Source organism: Lagopus muta, chromosome 1 (genome assembly GCF_023343835.1).
Source record: "Lagopus muta isolate bLagMut1 chromosome 1, bLagMut1 primary, whole genome shotgun sequence".
NCBI classification, from domain to species: Eukaryota; Metazoa; Chordata; class Aves; order Galliformes; family Phasianidae; genus Lagopus; species Lagopus muta.
Genome location: NC_064433.1, coordinates 50,260,772 through 50,288,252, shown reverse-complemented (window position 1 = coordinate 50,288,252; position 27,481 = coordinate 50,260,772). Strand labels below are relative to the sequence as shown.

The window sequence follows — 27,481 nt, the reverse complement described above, 5'->3', positions numbered from 1 at the left end:
ACATCCTCCAGGGCGAGGCCCGCTCCCTCCCTGGCCCGGTTCCCTCCACCCTGCAGGCGGGGCCGTGCCTCCTTCCCTCCTCCCTCCCTCCGCCGCCCCGCCCGTGGGCCCGCAGCGGCAGGGCAGCCGGGCGGCAGGCGGAGCGGCCGCCCCCATGTCGGGCCCGCGGGGCGCCCTGCAAGCCTGGTGCCGGCGGCAGTGCGAGGGCTACCGCGACGTGGAGATCCGCGACCTCAGCTCCTCCTTCCGCGACGGTCTGGCCTTCTGCGCCATCCTCCACCGGCACCGGCCCGACCTCCTGTAAGTACGGCGGGGCAGGCCGCGAAGCACCGGCCTCGCGTGGGCGCCGGAGCCGGGAGGCGGCGGGGCAGGAGGGCGGGCAAACGCCGAGGGGCGGCGGGCCCTTTGCGGACCCCTCGGTCCGCTCTGAGCTGACCCTGCGAGGGCGGTCCCCTCTCTCTGGGGTTGTTCAGCCGGTGACAGCTGTCCTAGAAGCTATGTAGCCCAGCCGGGCTGCAGCAACAGAAGGCTGGCCAGTGGGATAGGGAGGGGGTTATTCCCCTCTGCTCTGCCCCATCTGGAGTGTTGAGTCCGGGCCTGAGTCCCCCCATACAGGAAGGATATGGAGGTGTTGGGGTGGGTCCGGAGAAGGATGGAAGATGCTCGATGGTCTGGAGCACCTCTCCTGTGAAGGTGGGCTGAGGGAACTGGGTTTCTTCAGTTTGGAGAAGGCTGCGGGGTGACCTCATTGCAGCCTTCTGATGTTTGAAGGGAGGTTATAAACAGGAGGAAAAACAACTTTTGACACAGGTAGGTAGTAGTAATGAGGAAAGGTTTTAAACTACAGGAGGGGGTGTTTAGATGAAATATCAGGGGGAGGTTTTTCACTGAGAGGGCAGTGAGGCACTGGCACAGCTGCACAAAGAATCTGTGAATCCCCCTGGAGGTGTTCAGGGCCACGTTGGATGGGGCCCTATACAGCCTGATCTAGTGCTTGATCTAGTGGTTGGCAGCCCTGCCTATGTCAGGATGTTTGGAGCTAGGTGATCTTTAAGGTTCCTTCCAACCTGAGCTATTCTATGAGATTGGCATCCCTATCCCGGAGACCAGCCTGCTCCTCCCTGTGCCAAAGGCAGCCATCCTGAAACACGCAGAGTCCCAGGCCAGGCAACTTAATATGGTTGCTTTCAGCCTGTTTTCTGCCTGGGCTGCAGTGGAAGCTGGAGGTGGCAAATGCAAGCAGGATTGTGGAGCTCTACTGGGCTCCCCCAGCAAGCAGCTTGTCATTTGGTTACTTCTGTCCATTCACCTGCCTTTTTGGAATGGCTGTGAGAGAAGAGGGAGCAGGAATTTAACCAGGCAGCTTGATGGTTGCTCCAGGGCGCAGTCCCGCTGGAGAAATGGCTGAGCTGCTAGAAGGAATCTGCCCTGACCTGCCACACCATAGCCCTGCATGCCACAACACTGCTGGGAATCTACCTCGAATCCTTGGTAGGCCTTGCAGCGCAGGTTGGCTTCACTCCACCTTTCCATGTCTCTGGTATGCATGTGTGCACGTACACCTCACCTGTCAGCAAAGCTTTCCAGGGTGCTACATCCTCTGTCACGTTCTTCTCCTGGACTGCTTTTTTCTCAGCTGAAGCTGCCCAAATTGGCCATATCCTCTTTTTTTGAGCTGGCCCTGGGGTGGCTTTTTTGTAACAACAGCAATGACAGTGACAAAGTCAGTCTGTAGCAGGCAATGATGCCCCTGTGGAGCTGCGGTGCCCATGTTCTTTGAAGCAGAAGCTGCTAGAAGAGGTAAGATAGAAACTAGACTGCTGTCTAACATGTTTCAGGTGGCCACCACAAAACTTTCAGTGTGGTATTCAGGCACCACTAAGAGCCAAGTGGTTCAGTGGTTTTGCATCATTCTGGGTATTTAGGGAGCTGTGTCCCACAGCTCCTGTGTTTCTGGTTATTTTTTAGTGAGTGGCACAGCAGCTGAGAACTGAAAAGCAGAGACTCAGCAAAAGCTCACAGTGAAGGCCACTAAAACCACCTGATTGTTTCATGTTAACCATATTTACTATCCCATTAAGCAGCAGCCGCTGCTCTTAAGTTGTCAGTGGGCTTAAATTGGCTCCTGGCATATGTCCTAACTAAATGCTTCACAGTTCTGCACGAGCTGCATTGTAAAGGCAAAGCCAGGGCCTTACAAGGACATGGCATGTTGTGGAAGGATTTTCACGGAGTGGTCAGGGGTGGAGTTGTTTCATCCAATTTCAGCTTCTTCAGCCTGCCCTGATTTGGAAGTGGGAGGATGGGATCAGAGGCAGAAAATCTCCTGATGGCAGAGGAAAAGTAACAGCCCTCCTTTCCTTCTAAAGTGCTTTCAGACAGCTGGGTGGGACCTACTAACACGTTTCTGACCTTGCACAGTCCTCCTTTGAGGGGGGCTCTCCCAGCCCTTGCAAGACCATGTTATTCCTGTAAGCCCAAAGCTGAGGCCCATCAGCGTTCAGCTGCAACCCCCTTTCCTGATGACTTCCCACTCAGCCCCAGATCGGAAGCGTGAGCACATCCTCTCCTGTACCTGTGTGATGCTGCTGCTCTGGCAGCCGGTCCCTTAGGGCTTGCTTTTGGTGCCTGTTTGTCTGTACTGGTTGCCTCCTTTTGGGCAGAGGCTCTCTGAATGCTGGGAATGAAACCCTGAGGAAGAGAAAGGAGAGGTCGTACAAATGAATGAAGCTTGATTCTAATGCCTCTCTCTCCCTGTCTGTGAAATGGGAGCAGCAGAGGCTTTGCCAAACCTGCTCCCTCAGACACAACCTAGGAAACGTAGATTCAGTTTGCCCTAACCATAGTCTTGCACTGAGACACTTAATCTCTCCTTTTTCCTTGTCAGCTAAGCTGGAAGTGTCCAGTGCAACCTGAGAGTAAACTGCAGGGATTAACGAGTTTGTTTACTTAGTGCTCCAGAAATCTAAAGCATGAAATTAATCTTTGCAAGGCATTTGCTGCAGCACAGTGAAGCAAAAAGCATCTTTCGATGCAAGCTGTACAGCCTTCCTGGAGCTTGGGGGAGCCAGAAGTATGAGAGAGCATGGCATACAGCTTGTGAGTAGAGAGGCAGAGACGGAGGCTTGAGGGAAATAGGAGAGGAGAGCCTTGTGCTGGGAACACGGCTGTGCGGGTTTGGTTACGGGCAGCATCACAAATCCCATTTGTTCCCTCTCCTGCGTTTCCCTGACAAGATCCGGAAAGCTGAAGGCCTCAATATGCGTTGTGGCCATTTGAGAGCTTGTGATTTACTTTTGAGGAATCCAGGAATTGGCTTTGGTTTTAGCTGAGCAGTGCACCCTTCCCCCTTCTCCGGGTCTGCTGTGCTGGCTGGCAGCTGCCCTAAACCCCAGCGTGCTTAATGGCTCTGCGAGTATCTAATTAGGTAAGGGCTTGAGATGTTATTTGCATGGATATGTGCTGCAACGTTTGCTGATGGTTGTCCAACTGGGATAGCCAGAGTGCCTCCTGCTCTTCCATCTGACGCCTCAGTCTGGGTTTGGTGGGAGAGGAGGTTGAGCAGGGCTGTGATCAGGGCAAAGAAATGATGTGAGCTGGAAGAGGCAGCAGAGGGGAACTGAGTGAGCCATAATCCCCAGGGCCTCCCTCTGATGGGATTCAATATCTCTGGTAAAAGCTGAGAGCCTTCACTCCTGCATTAGTGGGAAAACCATGTTGTATTCCCTCGCTGCTTAGCCCCTGCCCTGTTGCCTCTGGAACTTTGTGTCCTCTCCATTACTGTCTATGTTCCCAGGCAGACTTGGTTTTCTAAATTGGCTTTGATTTGCTGGGCTGTCGGTCAAAATCACCAGCCCAGGCCACCAAGGAGCCTTTGAGCTGCACCACTCCCATATCCTGAAAGCAACAGCATTCAGCATGAGGGTCAGTAGTGTTTTGAGGGCGGGTGATGTATGACTTTGCTGCCATCACTTCTCATGCATTTCCAAGCTGGTATTTTTTTTTTCCTTTTTTTAAACAATAACTATAGCAAAGTTAAAGGAGTTCTGTAGGCAGAAAAGACTTGGGAAAACCATCTCCCAGTGGAAACTGGCTATAAATATAGAAAAGGCACTGCTGTTCCTATTAGAGTAAGGACTGCAGCTGAAAGCTTTCCTCACCAGCATGTACAGAGGGGAAAGCTTGCGGTATTTTGAATAGATTCTGACTGTATTTGCATGTGCTTTCGGGAAAGTGCTTTGGTGCTTAATGCTGAGATGGAGTTCCAGCCCATCTCTGCGTTCCTGCCTCACTCGCTCCATGCTGCAGTTTCATTTATCTCGGAGGAAGCTGCACCAGCAGCCTCTCGCTATTGAATGGAGGAAGTATAATTTTATAGTGTGGCAGGCAACTGGGAAAATCTTTCTGAGCTCATCAGAGACTTCCTTTGCAGCCCTGGGAAAAGGGCAGCTCTGAGAAGAGGCCGAGTGCTGCCTTGCAGCAACCATGGCTGTGGGGACAGTCCTAGCACCTGGGTGGGTCTGATGGGCATCAGAGGGAAAGGCAGTAAAATCCCAGCGGGGATGGAGAGAGAATGGTCCCAGAACTCTCAAGTGGCTCTCAGCATGCACATGTCTGAAGATTCACTGTCTCACCCAATTTTTGCACGGGCTGTGGGATATGGGAGCTCTCACCCCTCTGAGCTGAACTGTGCAATCCCTCAAGAAGGGCTGTGCCTTCCTGGGTCTGTCTCAGACTTTGGCACCTTTCTCTGGACCATTGGGTTTGTTTCACCTGACCTTGAGCCTCTCTTGGCCATCTCCCTGTGAATCTCATGCTGCATCACTGCATTTTGTTGTCTTGCAGCAAAGCTGAGCTCATTGACAGGAAGGGGTTATATTCAGTGTAGCATGATGCTGTTTTCATGCGATACTCACACAAATGTGCAGAAGGCATAAATAAGTCCTTCCTGTATTTCTTCCTCTCTACGGAAAGCCTGCAGACCATTTTATTTCTCTCTGCCTGCTATAACCTGGCTCCTCTGATAAGGGCAGCTGCTTTATCCCTGGGGTCGGGCTGATTTGATCTCCTGGAGGGATCCGAGGGGACAGGTGAAGTGCTACAATGGGAACTGTTTGGGTTCTTCTCTGTGCTCCAGTATTTCTGTCACCCATAACCATAGGGGCAGTACTGAGAGCTGGAACGGCATTTCAGTTTCCTGGCCACCACCCATTTGGGATTTGCTTTCTTTTTTTAATTGCAATTTCCCTTCGGTTTCTTTGTTCCTTTGAAATCCAAAATCTTCTTTACCAAGGTTTTATTTATGTAGGCTGCTATGTGTTGAGCTGTTGCAACGCCTGAGGAAGGTTTTCTGTCCCAAGAATCTTTCTGCAGTGGCACTGGGGCACTGTTCCTCTGTGTCTCATCTCATTTATTTGTGCTTTCTCATTTCAGAGACTTTGATTCTCTCTCCAAGGATAATGTCTACGAAAATAACCAGTTGGTAAGTCCCTGTTATACCACACACAAAAGGAAGAAGGAACACGAGAATGACCATATGGAGGTCATGTAGCATGGGAGAACTTAGGGACAGTGATAAGGGGATGAGAAAAATCCATTTGTAAGCCACAGGCAGGAGCTTCTTCAGAAATGTATGAAACGTCAGCATCCAGCCTGTACAGAAGAGAAGGTGAGATAGTTATCCAGTAGTAACCAAGATGACATCACAAGGGAGGATTAAAATGGTGCAACTCTTTTCTTCCTTTGTTCTTTCCTTTTAAATGGTCATGTATGTAATTGCAGAAGTGATGTGCTTCTTGTCACAGGATCACTGTCCTTGGACTTTCCCAGTGCTGGCCAACACTCTGTCAAGCTCTTCCTTGAGGACTCTGGTGAAAAAACACTTCTGTTCTAGGGCTGAACACCCCTCCCTGTCCCAGGGCAGTAGCTGAATGATGGGACCACTTGGGTGGGAGCTGTGGGGGCACAGAGAGCTGAAATAACTTCAAGGAAAGAACAGCTGCAACAATTTCTTCCTTGCTTCTAATGCCTTCTTTCCAGTGAAGCAGCATGCCTGGGAGCTTCTGTCTGTCTGGAATGCCATAGGCTTACTGCTTCATCTTGCCCAAGGCCCTCCAACTTCATTTGTAGGTTATTTATCAGAGAGCATCACTTTTCTCTCCTTAGCACCTCTTTCTCTCGTTCCTGCAGGCCTTTGAATTGGCGGAGCGAGAGCTGGGCATTCCAGCTCTGCTGGATCCCAATGACATGGTCTCCATGAAAGTTCCAGACTGCCTCAGCATCATGACTTATGTGTCTCAATATTACAACCATTTCAACAACCCCAACCAAGGTGAGCTCCTTTTCCTTGTCACCAACTTCCAGTTTGACCCAGCTTGGCTGTATGGAGGAAAACAAGAGGCCCCACGTGCTGACTGAAGTCTTGTGCAATCCCTCCATTCAGTAAATATATCAGATCTTCCTGTTCTTAGCTCAGAGCTTACTTTCCTGTTTGTGGGGTGCACTGCATCTGTAAATTAGGTTTTATGGGAAGAGGGGCTGACACCTGGGAAGGAATCCTGTATGGGGGTTTTGGAATTCAGCATTTGTGGGGTCCTGCAGCCATTTTGAGAGGTGGATGTTTGAAGGCTCGTGGGCATGGAGGTAGTGAACCTGTATTCCCTCCTTCCTGTGGGAAATAGGAGCTGCATGTGTCCTGTGGGGAGGGGAGAGGGGCAGATAGTACTTGCCTTTTTTGGATCTTGCCTGTGAGGAGATCCTGGCACAGGGGGTGGGGTAGGGCGAAGTTTCACAACGCATAGACAATGATTTAACAGCTCACACTCCAGGAAAAGAAACGCCTTGTTTCTCCTCCCTCCATGCTGCATTCCTGCCACTTGGGCTGGGTCACCCCTGGCAGGCATCAGACCCCTTTGCAATCTGCTTTAACTCACTAAAATGGGAGATAGGCAAGCTGCCTAACACCACTACTTTTAATCATTTTGGTAAGCTTAGAGTGAAACACAGAGGGAGGAGAACCAGGGTGGAGTGTCTTTAAATCAGCTCATCTGTCCTTGCAACTGCTGAGTTCTACTCTCAGACAGCTCTTCCAGGGCATCCCTTCAGGGTGGAGACCAAGGCTTCAGGTCTTCTCTGCTCTCTAGCTACAGCACCGTCAGCCACAACATCAGATACAACTTCCACATGCTTGATTGTGAGCCTCTCAAGGGATGCTGGCCTCCCAGCAGGGGACTTTGGGAACTGTTTTAAGTGCCAGCCTTGACAGGCAGGGGATCCTTTACAGACATTTTGTCTGGCTCATTATTAGATTGTGTTTGTCTCTACCCCCTGAAATAGGCACTGAAGTGTCAGGAGTGGCGAGTCCTGTGTCACAAGGCTGATTTTATTTTTTTTCCTCCCCTCCCCTTCCCCCACAAGCATGGCATGAGTCACTGCCCTCAGCAGTGCCTGATCCTCCTTGCCTTCTGTCCCCAGCCAGAGTCCCTCCGCCTATGAAGCGCCCAGCTGCTGCTGCATCACCACCTCTGCTGGCCCACAAGAAGCCTGTGGCTGCGGTTGAGAGTTCCTCAGCACCACAGGTACCTGATTTCGTGCTTCAGAGTTAGCCTGAGGCATTGGTCCTCCCTGCACAGTGAATAAGGAGAAGGGAGATGTGATGGATCTGTGCAGGGGGTTAGCTATGTGTTTTGGGGTAGGAGAGATGTTTGAGATGGATATGTGGAGAAGTTAGCTGCGTGTTTTGGGATGGGTAGGGATTTGGCACCTTGGGGACTCTGCTGAGAGAGTGCTTTCTCTCTAGAGATCTGTGGACTAGAATTTGGCAAATGTGGCAGGCAAGAGGTTGATGGGGAATGAGGACCTGGGCTTGAGCACCCAGCACCCTGACATCTTCCTTCCTATGGAAGGATAACGCTGTGGATGAGGAAGGAGCAGGAATGTGGGATTAGGTGAGCAGAAAATATGTTTTCTGCTTTCTTGGTTCTTTATTTCATGGTTTGGCAGGTATCTGGGCTGGCATATTTTTACCAAAGCACAAGGGGATCCTCCTTGCAGGTCCCTGCTGCTTGGGATTTTGATGACTCCCTGCACAGCCCTTCAGCTCTGCCTCTAGACTGGGAGAAGGCACCTCTTGGAGAGAACTGGGGTGCTTCCTTCTAATCTGGGAAGAGGCAGCCTGCCTGTGCCTGGACTTGGGTGGTGTGTGTTGCTGGACCCCGAGGTCAGCCCCTGTACTATGCTGTGCTCAGCAATGGGCATTGCAGGGGCAGCAGCTGCTGTGGAGGGGTCACAGACTGGGGAGCAGCTCGTGGCCCCCACACTGAGCTCCTCGTGTGTCCCATGTCAGGACGATGCCCCCGTGGAGCCAGCAGAGCTGTCTCAACGCACCACGCTCAGCAGTACCTGCACAGCCTGCCAGCAGCACGTCCACCTGGTGCAGCGCTACCTGGCTGAGGGCAAGCTCTACCACCGCCAGTGCTTCAGGTATGTAGTGGCCAGGCTTGGTGGGGTGGCTCTCCTCAGCAAGCTGGAGGTCTTTTGCACACTGCACTTCATCTCTGTGTGTCCTTGGGCGATGGGGAGCCTTGAGGGAGGGCGGTTTGGCAATGGTATCCAAAATAGTGCTGAAGAGGGTGCGTTTGCCTGGGTGCCCTCCCAGATGTCTGACTTAGCCCCTTGTTTACAGCCCCGCTCCCTGCCCTCCCCCCACTTTCCCCCAGTCTTTCCCACTAGGCTGACCTGGAATCCCAGCCCTTTATGCTTCTCCCACTCCCCTAAATCAGGATGTTGTGCCTCTTTACTACCTTCCTACCAAGTAACACTTTCACGACAATGAGGTCCAAGTCAGGACATCAGCTCTGCAAATCTCTTTCCTCCTATGCTCCACAGCCTCGACTGGATATACAGGCTCCTCCAGTGCCTGGGGTGGTGCTGAGCTCTGAAGGAAGCACACAGGGAGCTGCAAACCGTTGCCAAACAGGGGATCAGACGTCAGCAGCTCTGTGGTTACTCCCTGGGTGCAGGTCCTTACCTGCAGCACCTGTAAAGTCATTTCACTTCGCTTTCCCTGCTCTGATGATGTTGGGGATGAGCTCTCTTCTGTGGGCCACAGGATACAAGCCTGTAATTGGGCAGTTGGCATCTGAGACCAGAAAAATTGAGCCACTTGAAAGGTGCAGCATCTGTCTTGGTGCAGCTCATGCCCCTTCAGACTGAACAGCGAGGTCCCTGTAATTTTACCCTAAGCACTTTTTCTCCCTGTGCTTTCTTTGCCTTTTTTATTTTTCTCAGCTGATTCGTGGGTGCTGTTGGTTCAGAAGTGTCCTCTGGCAACACATTCTGTGGGTTCCCAGAGATAAAACCAAGACAAACCCCTTTCTCCCATTGTTGAAACTTGCTACCTCTTCACTTCATCCTACCCCTTCCCCCTGCTCCCATGTCCTTGTGTTTCTGCTCTGCATTTCAAAGGAAGTAGCATTGAAGTGGTCACACAGAGCAGAATTCCTCATCTAAATTATCTGATTGCAGCATAGGGCAGCCAGCTGCTGTGAGCACCAAACATTCAGACAAGAAGAAACAAGCTTAGTTTTCATGAAGTGCTTGATCAGCCCCTTGCCTTTGGCTCTTTTTCTTGTACATAATCCTCCTCCCTTCCCAGATGGGAAAGGGCTGAGCTGGTTGCCAGTGCCATGTATCACGATTACACCTGTAGGGCTTCATTAGGGAGGATTCAAAGGCTCAGTGGGGAAAGAGTGGGCGATCCAAGAAGATGTTGGCAGGCAGTGAAGGATGGGGAAACTTAGCCCAGTTTCGACAGGCAAGGCAGAGTGAATGTAAGAATAGCCTCTCTGCGTCATTCCCTGGTCCTTCCAGCCAAATACCTTCACCCTTACAATGGTCAGCACATACAAGGGTGAGCTTCAGACCATTCTTGTCATGCGTGTTGCTTCCCCTCGCTATTCTTCTAGCTTCCAGCTTAGAGATTTCCTGAGTCAAAAGTGATACCATTTTATTTAATACTCATATTTATTTTCTGATGTTGTTTTTCCTCACAGACAGTTGGCAGTTCTTTATTCTTTCTGAGCTGAAGGAGGAACCCAAATGCAAGCAGTATTTGAGCTGTGAACTCAGTATGGGTTCATACACTGATGTGATGATTTTTTCTGTTCCTCTCCTTTCTAGCATAACTTCCCCAAGATTGTACAGAAATGGAAACTAACCCCGCAGTCCTGCAAAGAACTCTTGAGTGCCACTCCAGACTTTTTCTCAGCTCCATTTTCTTTCCAGGTGGGCAGCATAGCATTTCCCACCTCACGGGGCTCTTTCTTCTTGTTGGCAGGTGTAAGGAGTGCTCCAGCACCTTGCTTCCAGGGTCGTACAAACCCGGCTCAGAGGCAGGGACTTTTGTCTGCACGCAGCATCGTGGTAAATTGGCCATGAGTGGGAAGATGGATAGGAGGCTCAGCCTGGACCGACAGTCACCAGAGCTAAGAACTGAAGCTGGGGCCGGCAGCGTGGGTGAGGACATGCACCCTGCAGGAGCAGAGGTGGGGAAGGACAACAGCAGTGTTGTGGAGACCGTGGCAGAGACCCAGATGCCTGCAGAAGTGCCAACCAACCCAGAGGAGAAGGACAGCACACCAAGCAGAGCAGAGACAGCCATACCCTGTGCAGGAAGTGGGGCACCCATTTCCCAAATTCCCCCCAGGCCTCCTCTTCCCAGCAAGTCCTTGATGCCCAGCCAGGACAAAGCTGGCTCACTGGATGGACAGCACAGACACACTCGGCCTACCCCAGCCCCAAGGAGATCCTCAGATGCCCTCTCCCCACCAGCCTCACATCCTGTGCCCCGACCCAGGTCCACCATCCAGGGCGAGGCCAGTGACAGCGGGCCTGGTATGGTGAATGGTGAGAGAACTCAGTGTTTACTGTTCATGTCCACAGCAGTCTGCAGCAGCTTGGATGAGTTTCATTCCTTCCCTGCAGCCTGGTGCCCTTATGCTCCAATTAAGACTTGTGCTCGGACTCTGAGCCTTCATCTGCCCCTCTCCCCATAGCAGGGAGAGCAGCACTAAGATTCACTCCACCCTGCCCCATTGTATTTCCTTAGAGCTTTCTGGAGGGCACTGTCAGCCTGGAATGAAAGTGGCAGTGCTGGGGCAGTGTGCAGGAGTGGGGACACAGGGACACATGAGTTCTTCAGCTGCAGCTCCAGGATGGGAGGGGGGAGGAGAATAAGGCAAGGGTGGTATTTGGGAGAGACTAATTGCAATGACTGTGGAAAAAAGGCTACGAGGTTTTTAGAGAGTGGGAATACACAGCCTCCTGCAGATAAGAGATAAGAGGTGCTCTGTGTTGATTTAACCTCTTTCTGTATGTCCTTTTGGTGTTGTGACACTCTGACCCTGTGTCTTTCTAGGTAGGGTACCTGAACCCAGTCCCCCTGTCCCAAAACCCCGAGGGAGACCCTGCTCCTCTGATCGGTACGTCCTTCTGTTCACAGATCACCTGGAAACCCCATAGTGAGGTGGGGCTGTGGGGAGGGCTCAGCTGTGGTCTCTGTACCCACCTCCATCACCATCTGTTCATGTGAGGATGTAGTTCATGCTCAGGTCCCCTCCCTGGCTGCTGCCAGCCTAGCACAGTCAGGCTGACAGCACTTGTCTCTATCTCCAGGGTCTCTGTCCTTTAGAGTTTGTAAAGAGCTTGGGGGCTTCGGGAAGGCAGAAGGGTATTTCTGTGGTTCCTTCTAAAATGGCCCTGCTTGTGCATACTGAGAAGGTGACACTTGTCTGCCTTCTGGAGGGTTTGTCCAGGAAAAGATCCATTGCAAGTACATTGGGGGTGCTTGGTTGCAGTTAGTAGTGTTTGCACCTACAGTGCTCTTACTCAGGAACCTGCAGGCACTGATGTTCATTCATTCTTGTCTGCTTTTGAGACTGAGGTTTCACATGTGTACTGCATTCACGGTGGCCAAAGAGCGGGTGCGTGTGGCAAATGATGATTGCTTTCCCAGTGAGCAGTGAGCTGTGGGATGTGCCATTGAAAGGAGCAGCAATGCTTCCAGCTGCAGCAGTTAGCAGAGAGGGGTCTGTCCCTTGGACACATGGACTACAAGGTGACCAGGAGAACTCTGATATGTGGAAAATTAACCTGCAGAAGGCAGATCTCAGCTCCTGCTTCCTCCACTGTACAGAAAGCAGAGTTGAGTGAAGGAACTGTTGCCTTACTGCATATAACTTAGCCTTTATCTTACTGCTGCTTAGAAGATGGAGACTGTAATACTCAGAAACTGAGGTGTTCCGTGCCATGGATGAGTCAAGCAGGCTGTGTCCCTCAGGACCTTAGGTTTGCCCCCAGCTCATTGCAGAGAAGGAGCCGATTTGTTTCTGGAGAAGACTAGGGCCTCTGCAGATGAGAAAGTTGCTTTTTAGTATGGGAGACATCCTGCTCCCTCCGTCTGTTCCTCAGTGGGTCTGCTTTGCTGTGCCTTACCCTTCTTGCCTGTCTCTGCTCTCTGCCACCTCTTGCTATCTTTTTATCTGTTCTTCCAGTGCCGGAACTGCTGCCAGAGCCAAGGATCCACCATGGATGGCCTTAGTGCAAGCAGAGCCCAAGAAGAAGCCTGCTCCTCCTCCTCCCCCAGGGAGCAGCCATGAGACCCCAAGCAGGACTTTAGAGGAGGAGGATGGGGAGGAGGTGGGGAAAGCCAGGAGTGAGGAAAGCAGATCTGATGCCACGGAGCCCAAATCATACAATCCCTTTGAGGAAGAGGATGATGAGGAAGAGGAGAGCACTGCTGCCCAAAAGAGCACACCTGAGCAGGAGCAGAGTGATACTGCTGCCAGGCCTCTGCACCCCTGGTACGGCATCACTCCCACTAGCAGCCCCAAGGTGAAGAAGCGGCCAGCTCCACGAGCCCCCAATGCTTCCCCACTAGGTGAGCTCTCCCCCCAGCCCCTTGTTCCCCCTTCTCACTAGTTCCCTTTGCATGCATCCCTGCCACTAGTATATAGCCCCATTCTCTTCTGGTTGCCTCACTTTCTCTGAGCTCTCCTTTTGCTTTGCAGCCCACCACCCAATCTCCAGGCTGTCGCACTCCGAGCCGTCATCTTCCACCCCATCTCCAGCCCTCAGCCTTGAGAGCATCAACTCTGAGAGTTCAGCTAAGGTGCTGGGTGACACCGACGAGGCTTCTGTGCCCAAAAGCTCCTCCGAGCCCACTGTCCACACACCAACGGCCACCAAGACCTCTCACACTGATACTCCGCTCACCAGCGTCTCCTCCAGCGAAAGCCCTGCTGCTCCAGCCAGCCTCTCCACCAACTCCTCCTTCTCCTCCTCCAGCGAACTGGCCAGCTTCAGTGGGGAGGTGCAGAATAGCACCCCGCATGCCAGCAGGAGCGTCTCTTCTGGCAGCTTAAAGACCAGCCCCAGCCGGCTGCCCCCCAAGCCTCCTGCCGGTGCTAGCCCTACACCCATGCTCTTGGTGTCAGAAGGAGGTACTGGGAGCCCTAAGCCCTCCTCCTCACCCAAGCCACAGCTGAAGGTGAGGTGGTGACCTTTGTCCCATCAAGATCAGGGGCCTTTTCTTCCTGTCTGTCATTCAGTCAGAGTGGGGATTTAGTCCAGCCTTTCACCTTACACAGATTTGGTATGAGGCCTCCTGGAAGCAAAGCTCAGGTGTGTGTTAACAGTTACGTAGTGGCTGTGCTCATACTCTGCCTGTTAGTATCTTATTAACATGTTTGTTAGTAAGTGAGTAATGCTTGTTACAGGGAAGCTGGGGACCTGATGCCAAATGTGAGGACAGCCATTTATCAACCCTTGGCTAGACTGCCAGTGGAGATCAATGCTGTGTTCCTCCTCTGGGAAGGTGTGGTGTAGGACTGACTGTAGGGCTGCCTCTCTGCTTGGTCTCAGCTGTTGGGATCGTTTCCCTTTCCTGGCTCCTCATGTGTATCTCACTTTGTCTCTCTGCTCCAGTCCTCCTGCAAAGAGAACCCCTTCAACCGAAAGCCATCACCTGTTGCCTCCCCCTCTGCAAAGAAACCTCCCAAAGGCTCCAAACCAGTGCGTCCTCCTGCACCAGGTCACGGCTTCCCGCTGATCAAGCGCAAGGTAAAAGAGACCTTGGAAGCAAAGAGAGGCAAAAGCCAGCTTTGTATTATGCCACCAGGACCATAGGTGTGTTTGCTAAGCCCTGGGTTATCTTTTCAACATGCAGCTAGCGTGCTGATCTGTGTGTGGCTAGGGAGGATAATGTCTTGGCTAGATCCCACTGATGATAGCATCCTTGTCTCCCTTTGTTTCCAAGGTGGGGTGGGGATTACAGATCCTATGTTAGGTGAAGTGTCCTGTTGTTCCCTCACATCCATTAATGAAGACGAACCTTAGGGTTGCCATTGGAAACTGGAGTTTGATGGTAATAGAAGTCTCTGCTGTGTGGTTTGGCAGGTGCAGACAGATCAATACATCCCTGAGGAAGACATCTACGGAGAGATGGATGCCATTGAACACCAGCTGGACCAGCTAGAGCACCGTGGGGTGATTTTGGAGGAGAAACTTCGCAGCTCTGAGAATGGTGTGTGGGCTGTGCTGTCTATGGGTGTGGGGCCAGGATGGACCGTAGGGCTGCTCTGTGTCCCTGCTGGTGTTGGGGATGGAAGAGCACGAGGGGCAGGTTAGCTCTAGCTGAGTGGTGACAGCATTCTGCAGCACTGGGGATGGCTCTGAATTGTCCTTTTGTTTGGCAGACAGCCCTGAGGACAGCCTGCTGGTGGACTGGTTCAAACTCATCCATGAGAAGCACATGCTGGTGCGCCACGAGTCAGAGCTCATCTACATGTAAGTGTGTGTGTGGCTGGGGCACTGATGCTGCTCTGGGAAGTCCTGGCTCAATGCTACTAAAACTGTGCTTCCTGTGTTTGCATGGAGAAGTGAGGGAAAGAGGGCAAGCAGACAAATGCATCCAAACATATTAGCACTGACCCACTTCAAGTCACCAGAGCATCTCCTCCAGAAAGTCCTGGAGCAGCCAGGGTTTGTTCTAGGCGGCAGCCCCCTGCCCTTTTGTCTATACAGTCAGACCAGCATCTTGGCCAGTTTTTTCCCAGGTCACCCTGTATCTTGGGACGTTATTTTGCCTCTCTAGAGCTTTGCAGTGGTTCCCAGCAGTGCCTCCTTCTCTTACAGCTTCAAACAGCAGAATCTGGAGCAGCGACAGGCAGATGTGGAATATGAGTTGCGTTGCCTCCTCAACAAGCCAGGTAAAGCATCACTCAGGCTACCTATGTTTTTTCCCTTGAGTTTCATCTCCCTTCTGTCTCAGTGGGTCTGAGTAGAAGAGAGGAAGATCTTAGGAGATAAGAGCACTGGAACTCTTGTCCTGTCTCATTGCTTGCCCTACCCTCATGCGTCTTGTCCCCGTGGAGGAGGGAGTGGAGGAGCCTGAGACTTCACGTACTGGGCTCTCCTTCTGCAGCACCACTGCTTTAGCTGACCCTACAGCAAGTTGGGGTAGAAGGAGGTCATAGTAGGGGATCTCTACCCCAGGCTCCTTCAGCCATTTAATTGCCTGTTTTTCTTTGGGGTTTGGTTGAGTAGAGAAAGACTGGACTGAGGAAGACCGAGTGAGGGAGAAGGTGTTGATGCAGGAGCTGGTGACCATCATTGAGCAGAGGAATGCCATTGTGAACTGCCTGGATGAGGACCGGCAGAGGTGAGCAGTGAGGTGTGCTGGGATGAGGAGTAGGGTCTGTCTGACTCAGCACCACATGGGTGGCTCATGGGAGCATCCCAAGGTATCCCTATTTCTGAAGTCTTTCCCAGGCTTCCTGGTTCTTGTCTCCTTGAATGGCTTGTGTGGGAATGACAGGGCAGTAATGGTCCAGTAACGGATCTACACTTCCATGGCTTTTAAGCAGGAGGTTCTCTAACCTTCAACAATACAGCAGCTGTTTTCAAGGTTGGATTGCTGACCTGTTTCTGGGTGTTTCTTTCAGGGAAGAGGAGGAGGATAAAATGTTGGAAGCTATGATTAAAAGAAAAGGTAAGAAATGGAATTTTGGAGCTTTGGTTTCACTGCTGACCTCTGCAAGGGGCAGCATAAGCCATTTGTAAAGTTGTGTGCATGAGAGTGATGTTATTCTGTGTATACTCTGGAGCCTTTGCTGCAGAAGCATTAAAGTTTGGGACACAGGTGTCACCCTGTTGTCACAGAAGGAAGTGTGCATGCAGAGGAGGGCTTTATTCATTGTCCCTGTTGTCATCTGTGTGTGTACAAACCATCACCATTCTACAGTAACAACCCTCCTTTGCAACTCCAGAATTTCACAAGGAGGCTGAGACTGAAAGCAAGAAGAAGGGCAAATTCAAGCCCATGAAGGTGCTTAAACTGCTGGGCAACAAGCATGACTCCAAGAGCAAGTCGCCCAAGGAGAAAAGCTAGAGCAGAATGCCAGCAATGGGAGGGATGTGCTGCCTGACCACCCTGGCCTCCCACAGCCGGCTGCCTGCCAGGAGGGGCCTGGCTCCCTCCACTCCCCTTGCCTTTCCCCTTCACTCCACGCCAGGCACTGGCATGGTCACCCCAGGAAGACACCGGCCCTCTGTGCCCGCAGTGCTGAGTCCAACCCAGTGCTCCCCTTCCTGAGGCTGCCGAGGAGCCTGAATTTCCCCTCTAAAGCCTCACTAACAAGGCGGGGAGAAAATGGATTCGCTTTTCAGAAGCGTTGCCCTGTCACGTGTCCTTGTTACTGACTGAGAAGCAAGATGAGGAGTTTGGTGTTTGTGAGAATACTTGCACTAACTGTACCCCTCCCCTACTCCCGCTCTTACTGTGACAGCTCTGTGTGCCTCCAACCTCTTGCGCCTGGCTCCCCCTCCCTGCCTGCCCACTCTTGTCCCTTTCCTGTCCTATTTTTAACTTCAGGAGAAAAGTCTGATATTAGAATCAGGATTCTTTAGGTTTTAAATAAGTACAGTCCAGCATCACAAAGCTCTAAAGCCATAGCCAAAAAAATAACTGGGGCCCTATTTTGAGCTGTCCCCTCCCACTGAAGGCTTTTCCCCTTGAGCATTACAGGTCTCAGAGGACCCAAGGGGACAATGTACATCTGCTCGGATGTAGCCTGTGTGCCCTACTCAGGATATCTTACCCCCACTGCTGCTAAGCACCACTGCCTGCTGCCTTCAGGGGGAGGGAGAAACATTCCTTTTCTAGGCAAGGGCAGAAAAGCACAAGACTGACTTAGTGCCGGTAATGGGCAAGCCTGTGCCCCTGCTCACCAGTGCCACCCTTGAGTGGCTGGAGAGAACTGCATGGTCACAACTGACCTTTCCCCAGTTTCATCTGTATGTACTTTAAAAACATGTGAAGAGGGTTTGGCTGGTTATTTTTTATGCCTCCTTTTCTACATGAATTCAAACTTGCCCTAAAACTTTTAAAACCCTTATTTTATTTGTTGTACGTGTGCGTGTGCGTGTATGTTGGAGGAAGGAAGAGGGGAACAGTATTCTTTCAACTTTCCCCTCTTCCTTCCATTTTTGTTTCTTGCCTTCTCCTCCAAGCTGAGGAGCTATTTATTGAGTTGTTTTGTCGGTTTGAATTAGACATTGACTTCCATGGGTGTTTGGTTGGTCAGCTGTTTGTCATGCCTTCCCATTAGCAAATTAGTCATGCCAGCCCCGAACAAACTGCTGCGCTCCCTTCCAAAAATACAGCAGGCTTTAGCCAAAACACTTTTAGAGCAGTGCCTTGCAACATGGCTGGCGTAGCGTTCTGTAAAAAGATCTATTTCCCAAACCCTGAGTGACCATGGGTGAGTGGCAGCACGCCATGCCACTTGCCATAATACCCCAGCAGGCTGATCAGGAGCAGGGGTTGGGGGGTTGGGGAGGAATCTTAATGCACAGCTCTTCTCCAAGGAGAAACAAATCTGTTCTAGAGCCTGCTGTTGTGTCACTGTTGCCATAGGCTATCAGGATTGCAGCAGCCTGACACCCCTTGACCCCATGCCTGGTCAGAACCTTGATTTGGAAATTATGCTGTACTAACTCTATGACTTCCATTCATCTGATCAGAAATAAATACTGGATTTGAAAAACGATCACAGCTTAGGTTTCTTATTCCTGGGGACAGAAATGCTGCCTTCTTATGGAGTGGCTGACGAGTATTGCTAAGAAGCAGATGATGGGATCTTAATTTCTAGTTTCATTTTGCTGGTTTTTATGTGGGAATAAAGGGGCATCATGCTTCAGCCTGGTGAGTCAACAGCCATTTCCAGGCTCTGTGGGAAGCTGATGGCTATTCAGCATACCATGCTTTCAGGAACCAAAAAACCACAGCAAGCCTGCTGCAAAGATCAACATGCTCCAGGCTGAAATCCCCTCTCCCCAACCCCCCATGCTGCAGCTGTGTTCCTGAGTGCCTGCCCAGCTCAGCTGCTGCTGAGAAGTCTGCTGATGCAGTCATGCTGACCTGCAATAATGTTGGAGGCTCGCATTTGTGCAAGGCCAGGCGACTGCATCTTCCTCCTCACACATGTCAACACAGCCATTCCCAGGCTCACGTGGACTGGAGTGGGTTGTAGACGTGGGTGGTGATGTTTGCAGTGTACTGCCACCATAAACCTCTGCCTCTGGGTAGATGGAGGAGAAGGGGTGATGTTTTCAGCTGTGCAGAGTGCTGTACTCTGAAACAATGCAGACTCAGAAGGAGGCTCTTCTCTGTCGTGCTTTAATAGCTGCTACTGTGTTTTCATCTATTTAAGGTTGTAAAGTGTGAAGGGATCCAGTGCGTGGGGAGGATTTATAGCAGCTTGCTTCTGTTACAAGCTGTGTACAAATCGTTCCTCCCTTCTGGCTTTAGGCAACAGGTCACACTGCCCCCTCTTCGGGGGAACCACTAGGAGATGGGCAAGGCACAGGCCAGGCCTTGAGACACCCATGCCCAGGGCCTGGGAGAAGAGTTGGGAACAAACTGCACTTGTGTTTTTTCCCTTGCCTAGTCGAGGACACCAGATTTGTTCCCACTAGGAAAGTCTTTTGTCATGATCTCTTTCACTTCCTCACTTCTCTTCTTGTCAATGATCTCCATCTCCCGTATTTTCTGCGAAGCACAAAGGGGAAGGGCTGAGTGAGAATGCCAGGACTAGCAGTTTTTTTTCCCCTCTCCTTTTTTCTTTTGTCAGCTCCAGGAACAAAGGTTCTCCTTCCCTGATTAAGTTACATGTAGATGTGGAAAGAAAGGCTGAAAATCACACTACCTGATTTCTCAAACTCATGCCTGCTTTTTGCTGCAAAAGCAAACTCTCCCCACCTATTTCCCGCTTGGCTGTCAGAGGGAGACTGCTTGAAAGATTCTGACATGGGTGATGCCCTCAAGGCACAGTGTGGGACCATTGTTGCTGAGAGTCTTACATACCTGTGAGATTTCAGTGAAGATAATTCCCTGATACTTCTTGCCCTGTCCTAGGGCTTCCATCTCTGCCAGGAACTCCCTCCTCTCCCGAACTTCATTCACCACTGACAGACAAGAGAAAACACTGTGGAAACAGGATCCAGCCGAAAGGCAAGAAAACACCTTTCCATCTGGCTGTGAGGCCTCAAGCCCTAGTTCTGCTGGAACAGTGGCCCCACGAGACAGGAATGGTATCTATTCTGATACCTACACGTCTTGCCCAGGCCACCAAAACACTCTGACAGTCCCTTACATTTTTGTGGAAGCCCTTCTCCCCTGCACAGCTCCCTTCCACATCCCGCTTTTCTTTGCAATAGACAATTTGTACAGGCAATTCTCATTATTAGGCTGCAGTCAATCTGTGCTGCCCTGGTTAAGGAAGAGCTGGCTGAAGTGCTCACATACACAGGAGATTCGTGTACAGAGACAGATAGGCCAGAGCTGTGTTATCCCAGAATACTCTGCAAGCCAAAGTACACCACTGCTAAAATCCTGCTCTGCATTTAAGCTCTACTTCTGTGACTGCACTGATCTTGGAGTCAAAGTAAACAGAGCCAAAACCACAGTCAGGATGGTTACACTGAGTTGAGCTGGCTGAAGAAAGGATCCACAGCACGTGGGCTTTCTGCCCAGGCTACCCCAGCAATTCACTAGGTATTCCTCTGCCACCAGTTTGTCTTGTGTGGGCAATCTAGACAGCTTGCATCTCCCAACAAAACCACTGCAGTATAACTTCTGCAGGCAAGGCCAGATCACAGCATCTCAGCAGTTAAGTCCTTCCTTGTGGAACCTGGCATCTGTGCCCTTTCACTGTGGGCTTCAGATTTGTGGCTGCAAAGCCTGTCATCCCAACCCTTGGAGGGCACAGCTGCCCAGGCCACCCCTGTGCCTTCCTCCAGATCACACAGAGACATACGTTCTTCAAAGCGGTCAAGCTCAGGCATCTCCTCTTCCTTTGTCTGAACCAGTTTCTGTTTTGCTCGGTGCTCCACCACATCCTTCCCAGTTGCTAAGATATTTTGGAGCCTCTGCTTCTCCTTTTCCAAATCTCCTGTGAATGCCATGGATAAAAATGAATTGTTAGCAGTGTGTCCCTTCAGCAAGGAGCTGCCTGCCCTGCTTTGCTGCTAATAGCAGAAAAAGCATGATGTAAGTGATGGTGCAGCCCCAGACTGAACCATGCTACACATAGTAAAGGGCAAACCAATCTGACCTCTGAAGTTCCACCCATGTTTACAAGGTAGAAAATTATATAGTACTCTCTTGCTACACAAGGTTATGTGACTTCCTGTCACCTACTGTCCCCATAGTCAGCAGGCAGAACTCTGTGAGCATTTGCAGCAGGCACTCCCTCAGAGGTCTCTTTTTTAAGCATCTTTGAAGAATAATTAAGAATACTCCCTGTATAATCAATGAATATTAAGATGCTATAATTACAAAATAAACAAGAGAGTTAGGCAAAGCAGATTATGATAACAAAAAGAGAATAGATAGAAAGCTTACATGTATTCTGGGCTCACTTAAAAAACTCCAGCAAATTGGATCTCCAGAAGAGATCCTTCCCCCCTGGTAGCCAGCTCTTAATTAGGTCTAGGAGAGATGGAGCCTGGCTCCACCCCTTCTGGCAGCACAGGTGAATTGCCTTCAGCTGTGCTCCTGTGGCTGACTCATTGCTCACCTCAGGTGATCAATCAGAGGTTCAGTCTGTGGCTCAGCAGTTCCTATACACTCCCTAAGGGTGCTGAAGTGTTAGACACAAGCGAAAGAGAAGAACTGGGCAGCACAATTTATTTATCTGTAATGCTTGCTTACTTACGCCTTGCCTGTGGCTTGAATTTCTCTCGGGTGTAGGCATCTCCTGCCCGGCAGACCTCAGCAGGCCGAAGATGGGGTTTAGCTGACAGCTTGCTTGGCTGACGGCATGGTGGGAAGGAAGCAGGAGGTGAGGGCACTAGTTCTTGGCTGGAGGTGGGGTGGCACTGGAGGGGCAGAGAATCTCCCCCTAGAGAACAAACCCAACATACTGATGTCAGACAGAGGAGTCTGAGCAAGTGGCTCCAGCCTACTGCCAGCAGAAGATCATAAAATCATAGAATGGCTTAAGTTGGAAGGGACCTTAGAGCCCACCCAGTTCCAAGCCCCTGTCATTGGTAGGGCTTCCATCCACCAGGTCAAGCTGCCCAGGGCCATCCAACTTGGCCTTCAGCACCTCCAGGGATGGGGTACCCACAGTTTCTCTAGGCAGCCTGTGCCAGCACCTCACCGCCCAGTGAAGAATTTCTTCCCAATACCTAAACCAAATTTCCCCTCTTTTAGTTTAAAGCCGTTCCCCCCTGTCCTATCACCATTATACAGTGTAAAAAGTCTGTCTCCATCTTTCTTGTAAGCTTCCCTCAAGTACTGGAAGGCTGCAGTGAGGTCTCCCCAGAGCCTTCTCTTCTGCGTGCCAAACAAGCTCAGCTCCCCAAGCCTGTCTTCACAGGATAGGTGCTCCAGCCCTCTGAGCATCCTTGTGGCTTTCCTCTGGACCCATTCCAACAGCTCCATATCCTTCTTGTGTTAGGGGCCCCAGGCCTGGACAAAGAACTGCAGATGGGGTCTTACAAGGGCAGAGCAGAAGGTGACAGTCACCTCCCTTCACCCTTCTGCCACCCTTCTTTTGATGCGGCCCAGGACGCAGGTGACCTTCCAGGCTGCGAATCCTGGTTCCACAGAAACCTCACACCATCACATCAAGTCCCTTGGGGACATCTCAATGAGCACCCACAAGAAACACGGAGAGAACAGGACGCATCTCCCCAACCAAGCAGAAGGTGAATGCCATCCCTCAGTGCAAGCAGCAGAAGCCATTCACCACAGTGCTGGGGAAGGAGCTGCAGGTGGGCACCACTCACGCCTCAGGCAGTCCATCAGGCATCGCCTCTGGAAACTCGTCAGCTTCGACTCCTCCATCAGGGCTGAAAAACAGCAGCTACGTGTCACCACACAGCCCAATGGGCTCCCCGGGTCCCACAGCGCCCAGGACAGAAGCCAGCATGGGGGGAAAAGCACTTATCTGACTGCTCCACATTGCAACCTTTCCCGCGTTCCCGGGGCCTTCCCTCCCTCCCGCAAAACCCGTTACCTCTCAGCACCTCCCAGGTCTCGGGGCTGTACCGGGCTCTGCCTCTTCCCGCTGATCTCCTTCCCGTAGACGACCAAGACGACCAAGACGAGGCCATGGTTGGTGGCGACGTTGGGAGAAGAAGCTGAGAGATCGGGGCGGGCAGAGCGGCGTCCCGTCTCCGCGGCAACGGCGCCGCCGGGCTACTTCCGGAAAACGTTGCGTCACGTGTCGGGCGACCGGAAGTGAATCGTACTTCCGCCGGGGAGAAAGGGAGCAAGATGTCGGACAACGAGGACAAGTGAGAGTGGGGCTGGGGTGGTGTGAGGGCTGGGATCAAGGCCTGGGCCTACCGCCGGCTTCAACGCTAAGCCCAGGCCTGGGTCGTGTCCCCCGGCCTCGGCGCGTTGTGCGATGTGTGCTTGCCTCTTTCCCGCAGCTTTGATGGGGATGACTTCGATGATGTGGAGGAAGACGAGGGGCTGGATGATCTGGAGAACGTAGAAGAGGTGCGTGCTCTGCAGGACCCGGCCGGCTGGCCTGCTTCTGGGCTTTCAGTCGACCTCTAACGGTGCTGTGCTTTTCCTAGGAGGGACAGGAGAACGTGGAGATCCTCCCCTCCGGAGAGCGACAGGCAGCGAACCAGAAGCGCATCACCACCCCCTACATGACCAAGTACGAGCGAGCCAGAGTTCTGGGCACGCGTGCCCTCCAAATAGCGTGAGTATTCTTATCTGTATCCCAGCCATCCCTACTGTAGGACTGCGTTCTTCTAACGTCTCTCCCTGTTAAAGCTCCTTCCTTTCTTCCTAAAACCTCATGTGATCCTTTGCCTGGCAGTTGAGCTTGGGAATCACCATCTCTGTCAACAGCGAAAAGCAATACTGCAAGCTGTTAGTCACACATGAATTCTGAGTCTCACCCCAGCTGGCGTTGTGGGTTTTGTACCTATAAAACAAGATGTTCACACACTCTAATGAGCTCGGAGGTCACAGGCAAACAGAGTGGGTAACGTGGCATTGTGGTTCTGGTTTCTGCCTTTCGTAAGGCAGCCAGCATGAGCTGGGAAGCTCGGAACTACTTTCACAGAATTAAGTTTTGAGGAAGGGATATTCTGTATTATCATTAATTGTTATCACAAGGCTGTAAAAACTCTAGGAATGGCATAAGTCTGAAGCATATGGTTTTATTGTGGCAAACTGTACATTTGCTAAGTATTTGGAATAGTGAAGCATTACTTCTAATAGTAATAACATTTAAATTCTCTTTTAAGTACTGTTAAAGCTAGCTCCTCTCAAATTTTTCCTTTTACCTGTCCAGATCTGTTTTAATATTGCATGCCAGAAAGTTTTGTGATATATATATATATATATATATATATATTTTTTTTTTTTTTTTGAAGTGCCCTGTAGGTGAGATTATTAGACTGTGTTGAAATTGTGCTGAAAGGAGTTTTCTGAGTTTAACTTAGCTGCATCCACCCTGAAAATTCTAAATGATCTTTGCTTAATGGTCACTTTGCTGAGCTATTCTTTGCCCGGTTATTACTCCAGGAAGGAATTCTGTGTGCGTTCTTTCAACTGGTGGCAGGCCAAAAGAATGGAAGAGATGAAATGGGCCAGCGCCAGAGGTTTCATCCAAAACACTGGTGCCTGATCTGTTTCACTTCCATGTTCTGCTTTTGGTGTTGACTCTAGGCCAGCAGCAGCCCCCCAGTGGCCTTACACACACATAACGTGAATTTCTGTTGCTTCTGCTGCCAACTGAGACAGATAATTGTCAACTGTGCTTGCTCTACTGTTACAGCCCTTACCAAAATGCATTTGTTTTTTCCCTCTAGAGATAGAGTGCATCGTAAATCTAACCCTTCGTTTTCCTTTGAAGGAAGCCTTGAAGATGCAAGCAAGTCAGATGCCCATTTTATAGTGTTTCAAATCTTTATTTTTATAGATCTACTCTTATTCTTCATGTTTAAGTACAGCACAGTGAGACTAGACAGGTGTGTATCTGACCAGCACTCAAGTCCCAGCTGACTAGCAGAGGATGAGGGGTGGATTAGGAACATTCAAATGAAAACTCAGTCCATAACTGCTTGGGGAAAACCTTCTTCCCAGAGTGGATAAGAGTGCAGTATGCAGTTGTGTGCTTAGCTGTCCCTTCTGTCTTTCTGTGATTCTTCCTGTGTTCTCTCAAATGGTTGTTGATGTTTTCCCAGGATGTGTGCACCTGTGATGGTGGAGTTGGAAGGAGAGACAGACCCGTTGCTGATTGCCATGAAAGAACTCAAGTAAGTCCCAGCCCTTGGCAGTGTATGTATTGTTTTCTGTAAAGCAAGCAATCGTCTGCTTATCTCAGCACTTAGCAACTTATTCCATGCATTATATTCCAAGACAACCTTCTTTTTCATCAACGACAGGGAATATTGCAGTTGACTTCTGCTTTCCCACCTTGTACCTTCTCCACAGCTGCTCACTTCCATCCCAGGAGTTCTTGCAAATTCCTAATGATGAGCAGTGCTCTGACCTCTTGTATATCAGTCATTTCTATGATGAGAACCCAAGATCCCCATAAGGAACCAATTTAATTCCCTGAAAGGAATTGATTTGAAGCAGCCTTCTGAACTTCTGTGTTCAAATGAATTGCTGGCTTAAATAAAATTAGGGTCAGCGTGGTGATGTGGAGACTGATAAGAATGTTGTTTCACTGCACCCTTTGATACTTGGCTTATTGTGCTAGCAGGAAATGCACCTCTTGCTTATGGAGAGATTCCTCTTCTGTCACTGAACACGTAGTTTCTAAATCACTACTTAGAGGCCCCCAGCAGAGTGGCCCACAGTTTGCCAGTATGGTCAGCAGATTACTATGTCACAGGCAGGTATCCTTCACCAGAGTAACTGGATTATTTTACTTACTAATTCCCGTTCTTGAATTGATTTGTCCCTCTGCTCAGAGCATTGCAGTTGCTTTTGCAGACTTTACATCTATTACAGCTCCCTTTACCGTTGCCAAAACCTCTATGGGTTGTGTTCCAGTCAGATCTCCCAAGTTCAGCCTAAGTTGGTTCAGGTCACCATCTGAGTGTGTGCTCTAGAAAGGGTGTGACACAAAATACAGTGGCGTCCTGTGCTGTGCCAGAACTAAATTGCAATTCTTGGCATGAGGAAGCTGCTTTTGGAAAAACAGCAGCTCTGGATGTGATCGTTGAAGCGCTGTATTACTTTTCAGGTCTGATATGGTTCTAAACCTGATCCTCTGGTTAGATTCTGGACCATCTAATTATGTTTTGCTCTTAAATCTGCTTCCACTAAGTCAAATTGTATTCAGTGCTTTCTTGCTTTCCAATTGGAACTGCTGTTAGCAGATGCTGTGTTCCTGTCAGTCTTTGATTGTTTTGAGGCTTAAGATGCTCAGTGCTTTGCACCTACAAGGGAGAATTTTGTTGAGACTTTCCAAATCACCAGTACTACATAGGTCTACCATGAGCTTCCTGAAGTCAGCAGTGCCGTTGCCTGCTGAAATGGCATAGTGAAGGCTGTGGCATTTCTATTCACCTCTCTCTCCTCCCTCCAGAGCACGCAAGATTCCTATCATCATCCGTCGTTACCTGCCTGATGGGAGCTATGAGGACTGGGGTGTGGATGAGCTAATTATCACAGACTGATCGGCCTCTGGCTGTTGCTTTTGATTCTTTCCTTCTCCAGCAGATGTTTCTATTTTTGTTTATATTTGTATAAATAAATTATAAATTCTTTCTCCTGTACGCCGGCTCGGTTGTTACCATTTCATTCTGTGTCAGTCTGCATGGGCCCTATTTATTAATATTAGCGAGTCAAGCACTATGCTTTCATTGCAGCCTTTTTTCCAACTGAGCAGCCCATACATTTTATCTGGGGTAAAGAGTACAGTAACTGCCTCCACCACAGCTCCTCCCTGGTTATAGGACCAACAGCCAATTAAAGGGCCGTTGTACAGAAGTGATCTTGCAGGTACTTTGGCTTCAGAAAGATTCCAGCCCTTCTTAAAACAGGAGTGCTGAGACACTTCCATTCCTTCTCCCTAGACAGTTGGGCCTTTGTGCCCTGAGCAGGTTGCTGTGGAAACCTCCAATTTCCTCTCTGGCCAGTGCTGGCTGTGGGTCTTCTCAGGAGTATCGCAGAGCAGCTCTCATCAAATCACCTATTGTTTCCCTGCTCCTGCTGCTTATCAGTGATGGGGATCCCCTTTCAGTGGCACTGCCCCAGCCGGAAGCACAGTCGCCAGTGACAGCCCTACTAGCTCAGCAGTTGTAGGTTAAATTGCCCCTCTTGCCACTCGTGCTGCTGTTCTCTGATGTGCAGTGGAGCTGGTGGTCCTTTGTGCATGGGTTCTCTCAAGGCATTTCACTTACATGAACACCAGAAGCTCTTGCAGTGGCACAGCAATAGTTAAATTCTAGAGTCCTTTTCTGTAATCTGTAGCGTGATGACAGATTGGTGATTTGTCCCATTAAGGTCCCTTCATTCTCACTTCTGATGTGCAAGGAAAAGAAAAATGCAGCCCTTTGCTGAAATCAAAAAGTTAGGTGGATGCATTAAAATGTGGGAGGACTTCCAGCCAGCTACTGCTTGGTTTTCATGTCTTAATTGTCTCTGCTCCCAGGTTCTTCCTCTGAGCTCTGGAGCAGAACACTCTGTCTCTGTAGCAGGTGATCTTATTAAAAAATGCACCTGTTGTTTCTGCTTTACATTGTTTTTCTCTTTGCAGAGCTTTGGGGAGGATTTTTCCACCTAGTTTGTGCTTGTTTGAAGCATGCATTCTTTGTGCTGTATGTGTGGATCCATATCCCAACGGGAGTGTGAATGCACCTGCCTGGGAACTTAGCTCATATAACCAGCCATGTATGTCATCCTCTTACTGCTCCCTGTAAGAATACCCTCCCA

General features: G+C 50.4%; 3 protein-coding genes across 5 annotated transcripts; 2 read left to right on the top strand and 1 right to left on the bottom strand.

Annotated features, from left to right (window-relative positions):
* Window positions 1-103: 103 nt before the first annotated feature.
* Window positions 104-18,107, top strand: MICALL1 (MICAL like 1). 3 transcript variants are annotated; one of them, XM_048958932.1, is made up of 16 exons: window positions 104-300; window positions 5,434-5,482; window positions 6,190-6,331; window positions 7,474-7,577; window positions 8,345-8,481; window positions 10,337-10,905; window positions 11,417-11,480; window positions 12,552-12,937; window positions 13,068-13,546; window positions 13,984-14,118; window positions 14,455-14,581; window positions 14,754-14,844; window positions 15,193-15,266; window positions 15,604-15,718; window positions 16,002-16,048; window positions 16,326-18,107. In XM_048958932.1, exons 1-16 carry the CDS (start codon window positions 155-157, stop codon window positions 16,445-16,447), a joined length of 2,787 nt encoding a protein of 928 aa, XP_048814889.1. In that variant the 5' UTR covers window positions 104-154; the 3' UTR covers window positions 16,448-18,107. The 3 variants fall into 3 exon arrangements, with proteins under 3 accessions (XP_048814889.1, XP_048814885.1, XP_048814890.1); XM_048958928.1 differs by having other exon boundaries at window positions 7,417-7,577; XM_048958933.1 differs by lacking the exons at window positions 104-300; window positions 5,434-5,482 and having other exon boundaries at window positions 6,224-6,331; window positions 7,478-7,577.
* A 109-nt stretch (window positions 18,108-18,216) lies between these two features.
* On the bottom strand, window positions 18,217-22,788 carry C1H22orf23 (chromosome 1 C22orf23 homolog). The gene is made up of 6 exons (XM_048958937.1): window positions 22,584-22,788; window positions 22,354-22,416; window positions 21,276-21,461; window positions 20,376-20,510; window positions 19,424-19,524; window positions 18,217-19,108 (listed from the first exon to the last, which is right to left on the bottom strand). The coding sequence occupies exons 1-6, from the start codon at window positions 22,678-22,680 to the stop codon at window positions 19,004-19,006; spliced, it is 687 nt and encodes a 228-aa protein (XP_048814894.1). The 5' UTR covers window positions 22,681-22,788; the 3' UTR covers window positions 18,217-19,003.
* POLR2F (RNA polymerase II, I and III subunit F) lies at window positions 22,755-26,322 on the top strand. Its single transcript, XM_048958950.1, has 5 exons — window positions 22,755-22,863; window positions 23,002-23,071; window positions 23,152-23,282; window positions 24,778-24,849; window positions 26,133-26,322. Exons 1-5 carry the CDS (start codon window positions 22,844-22,846, stop codon window positions 26,221-26,223), a joined length of 384 nt encoding a protein of 127 aa, XP_048814907.1. The 5' UTR covers window positions 22,755-22,843; the 3' UTR covers window positions 26,224-26,322.
* Window positions 26,323-27,481: the final 1,159 nt, after the last annotated feature.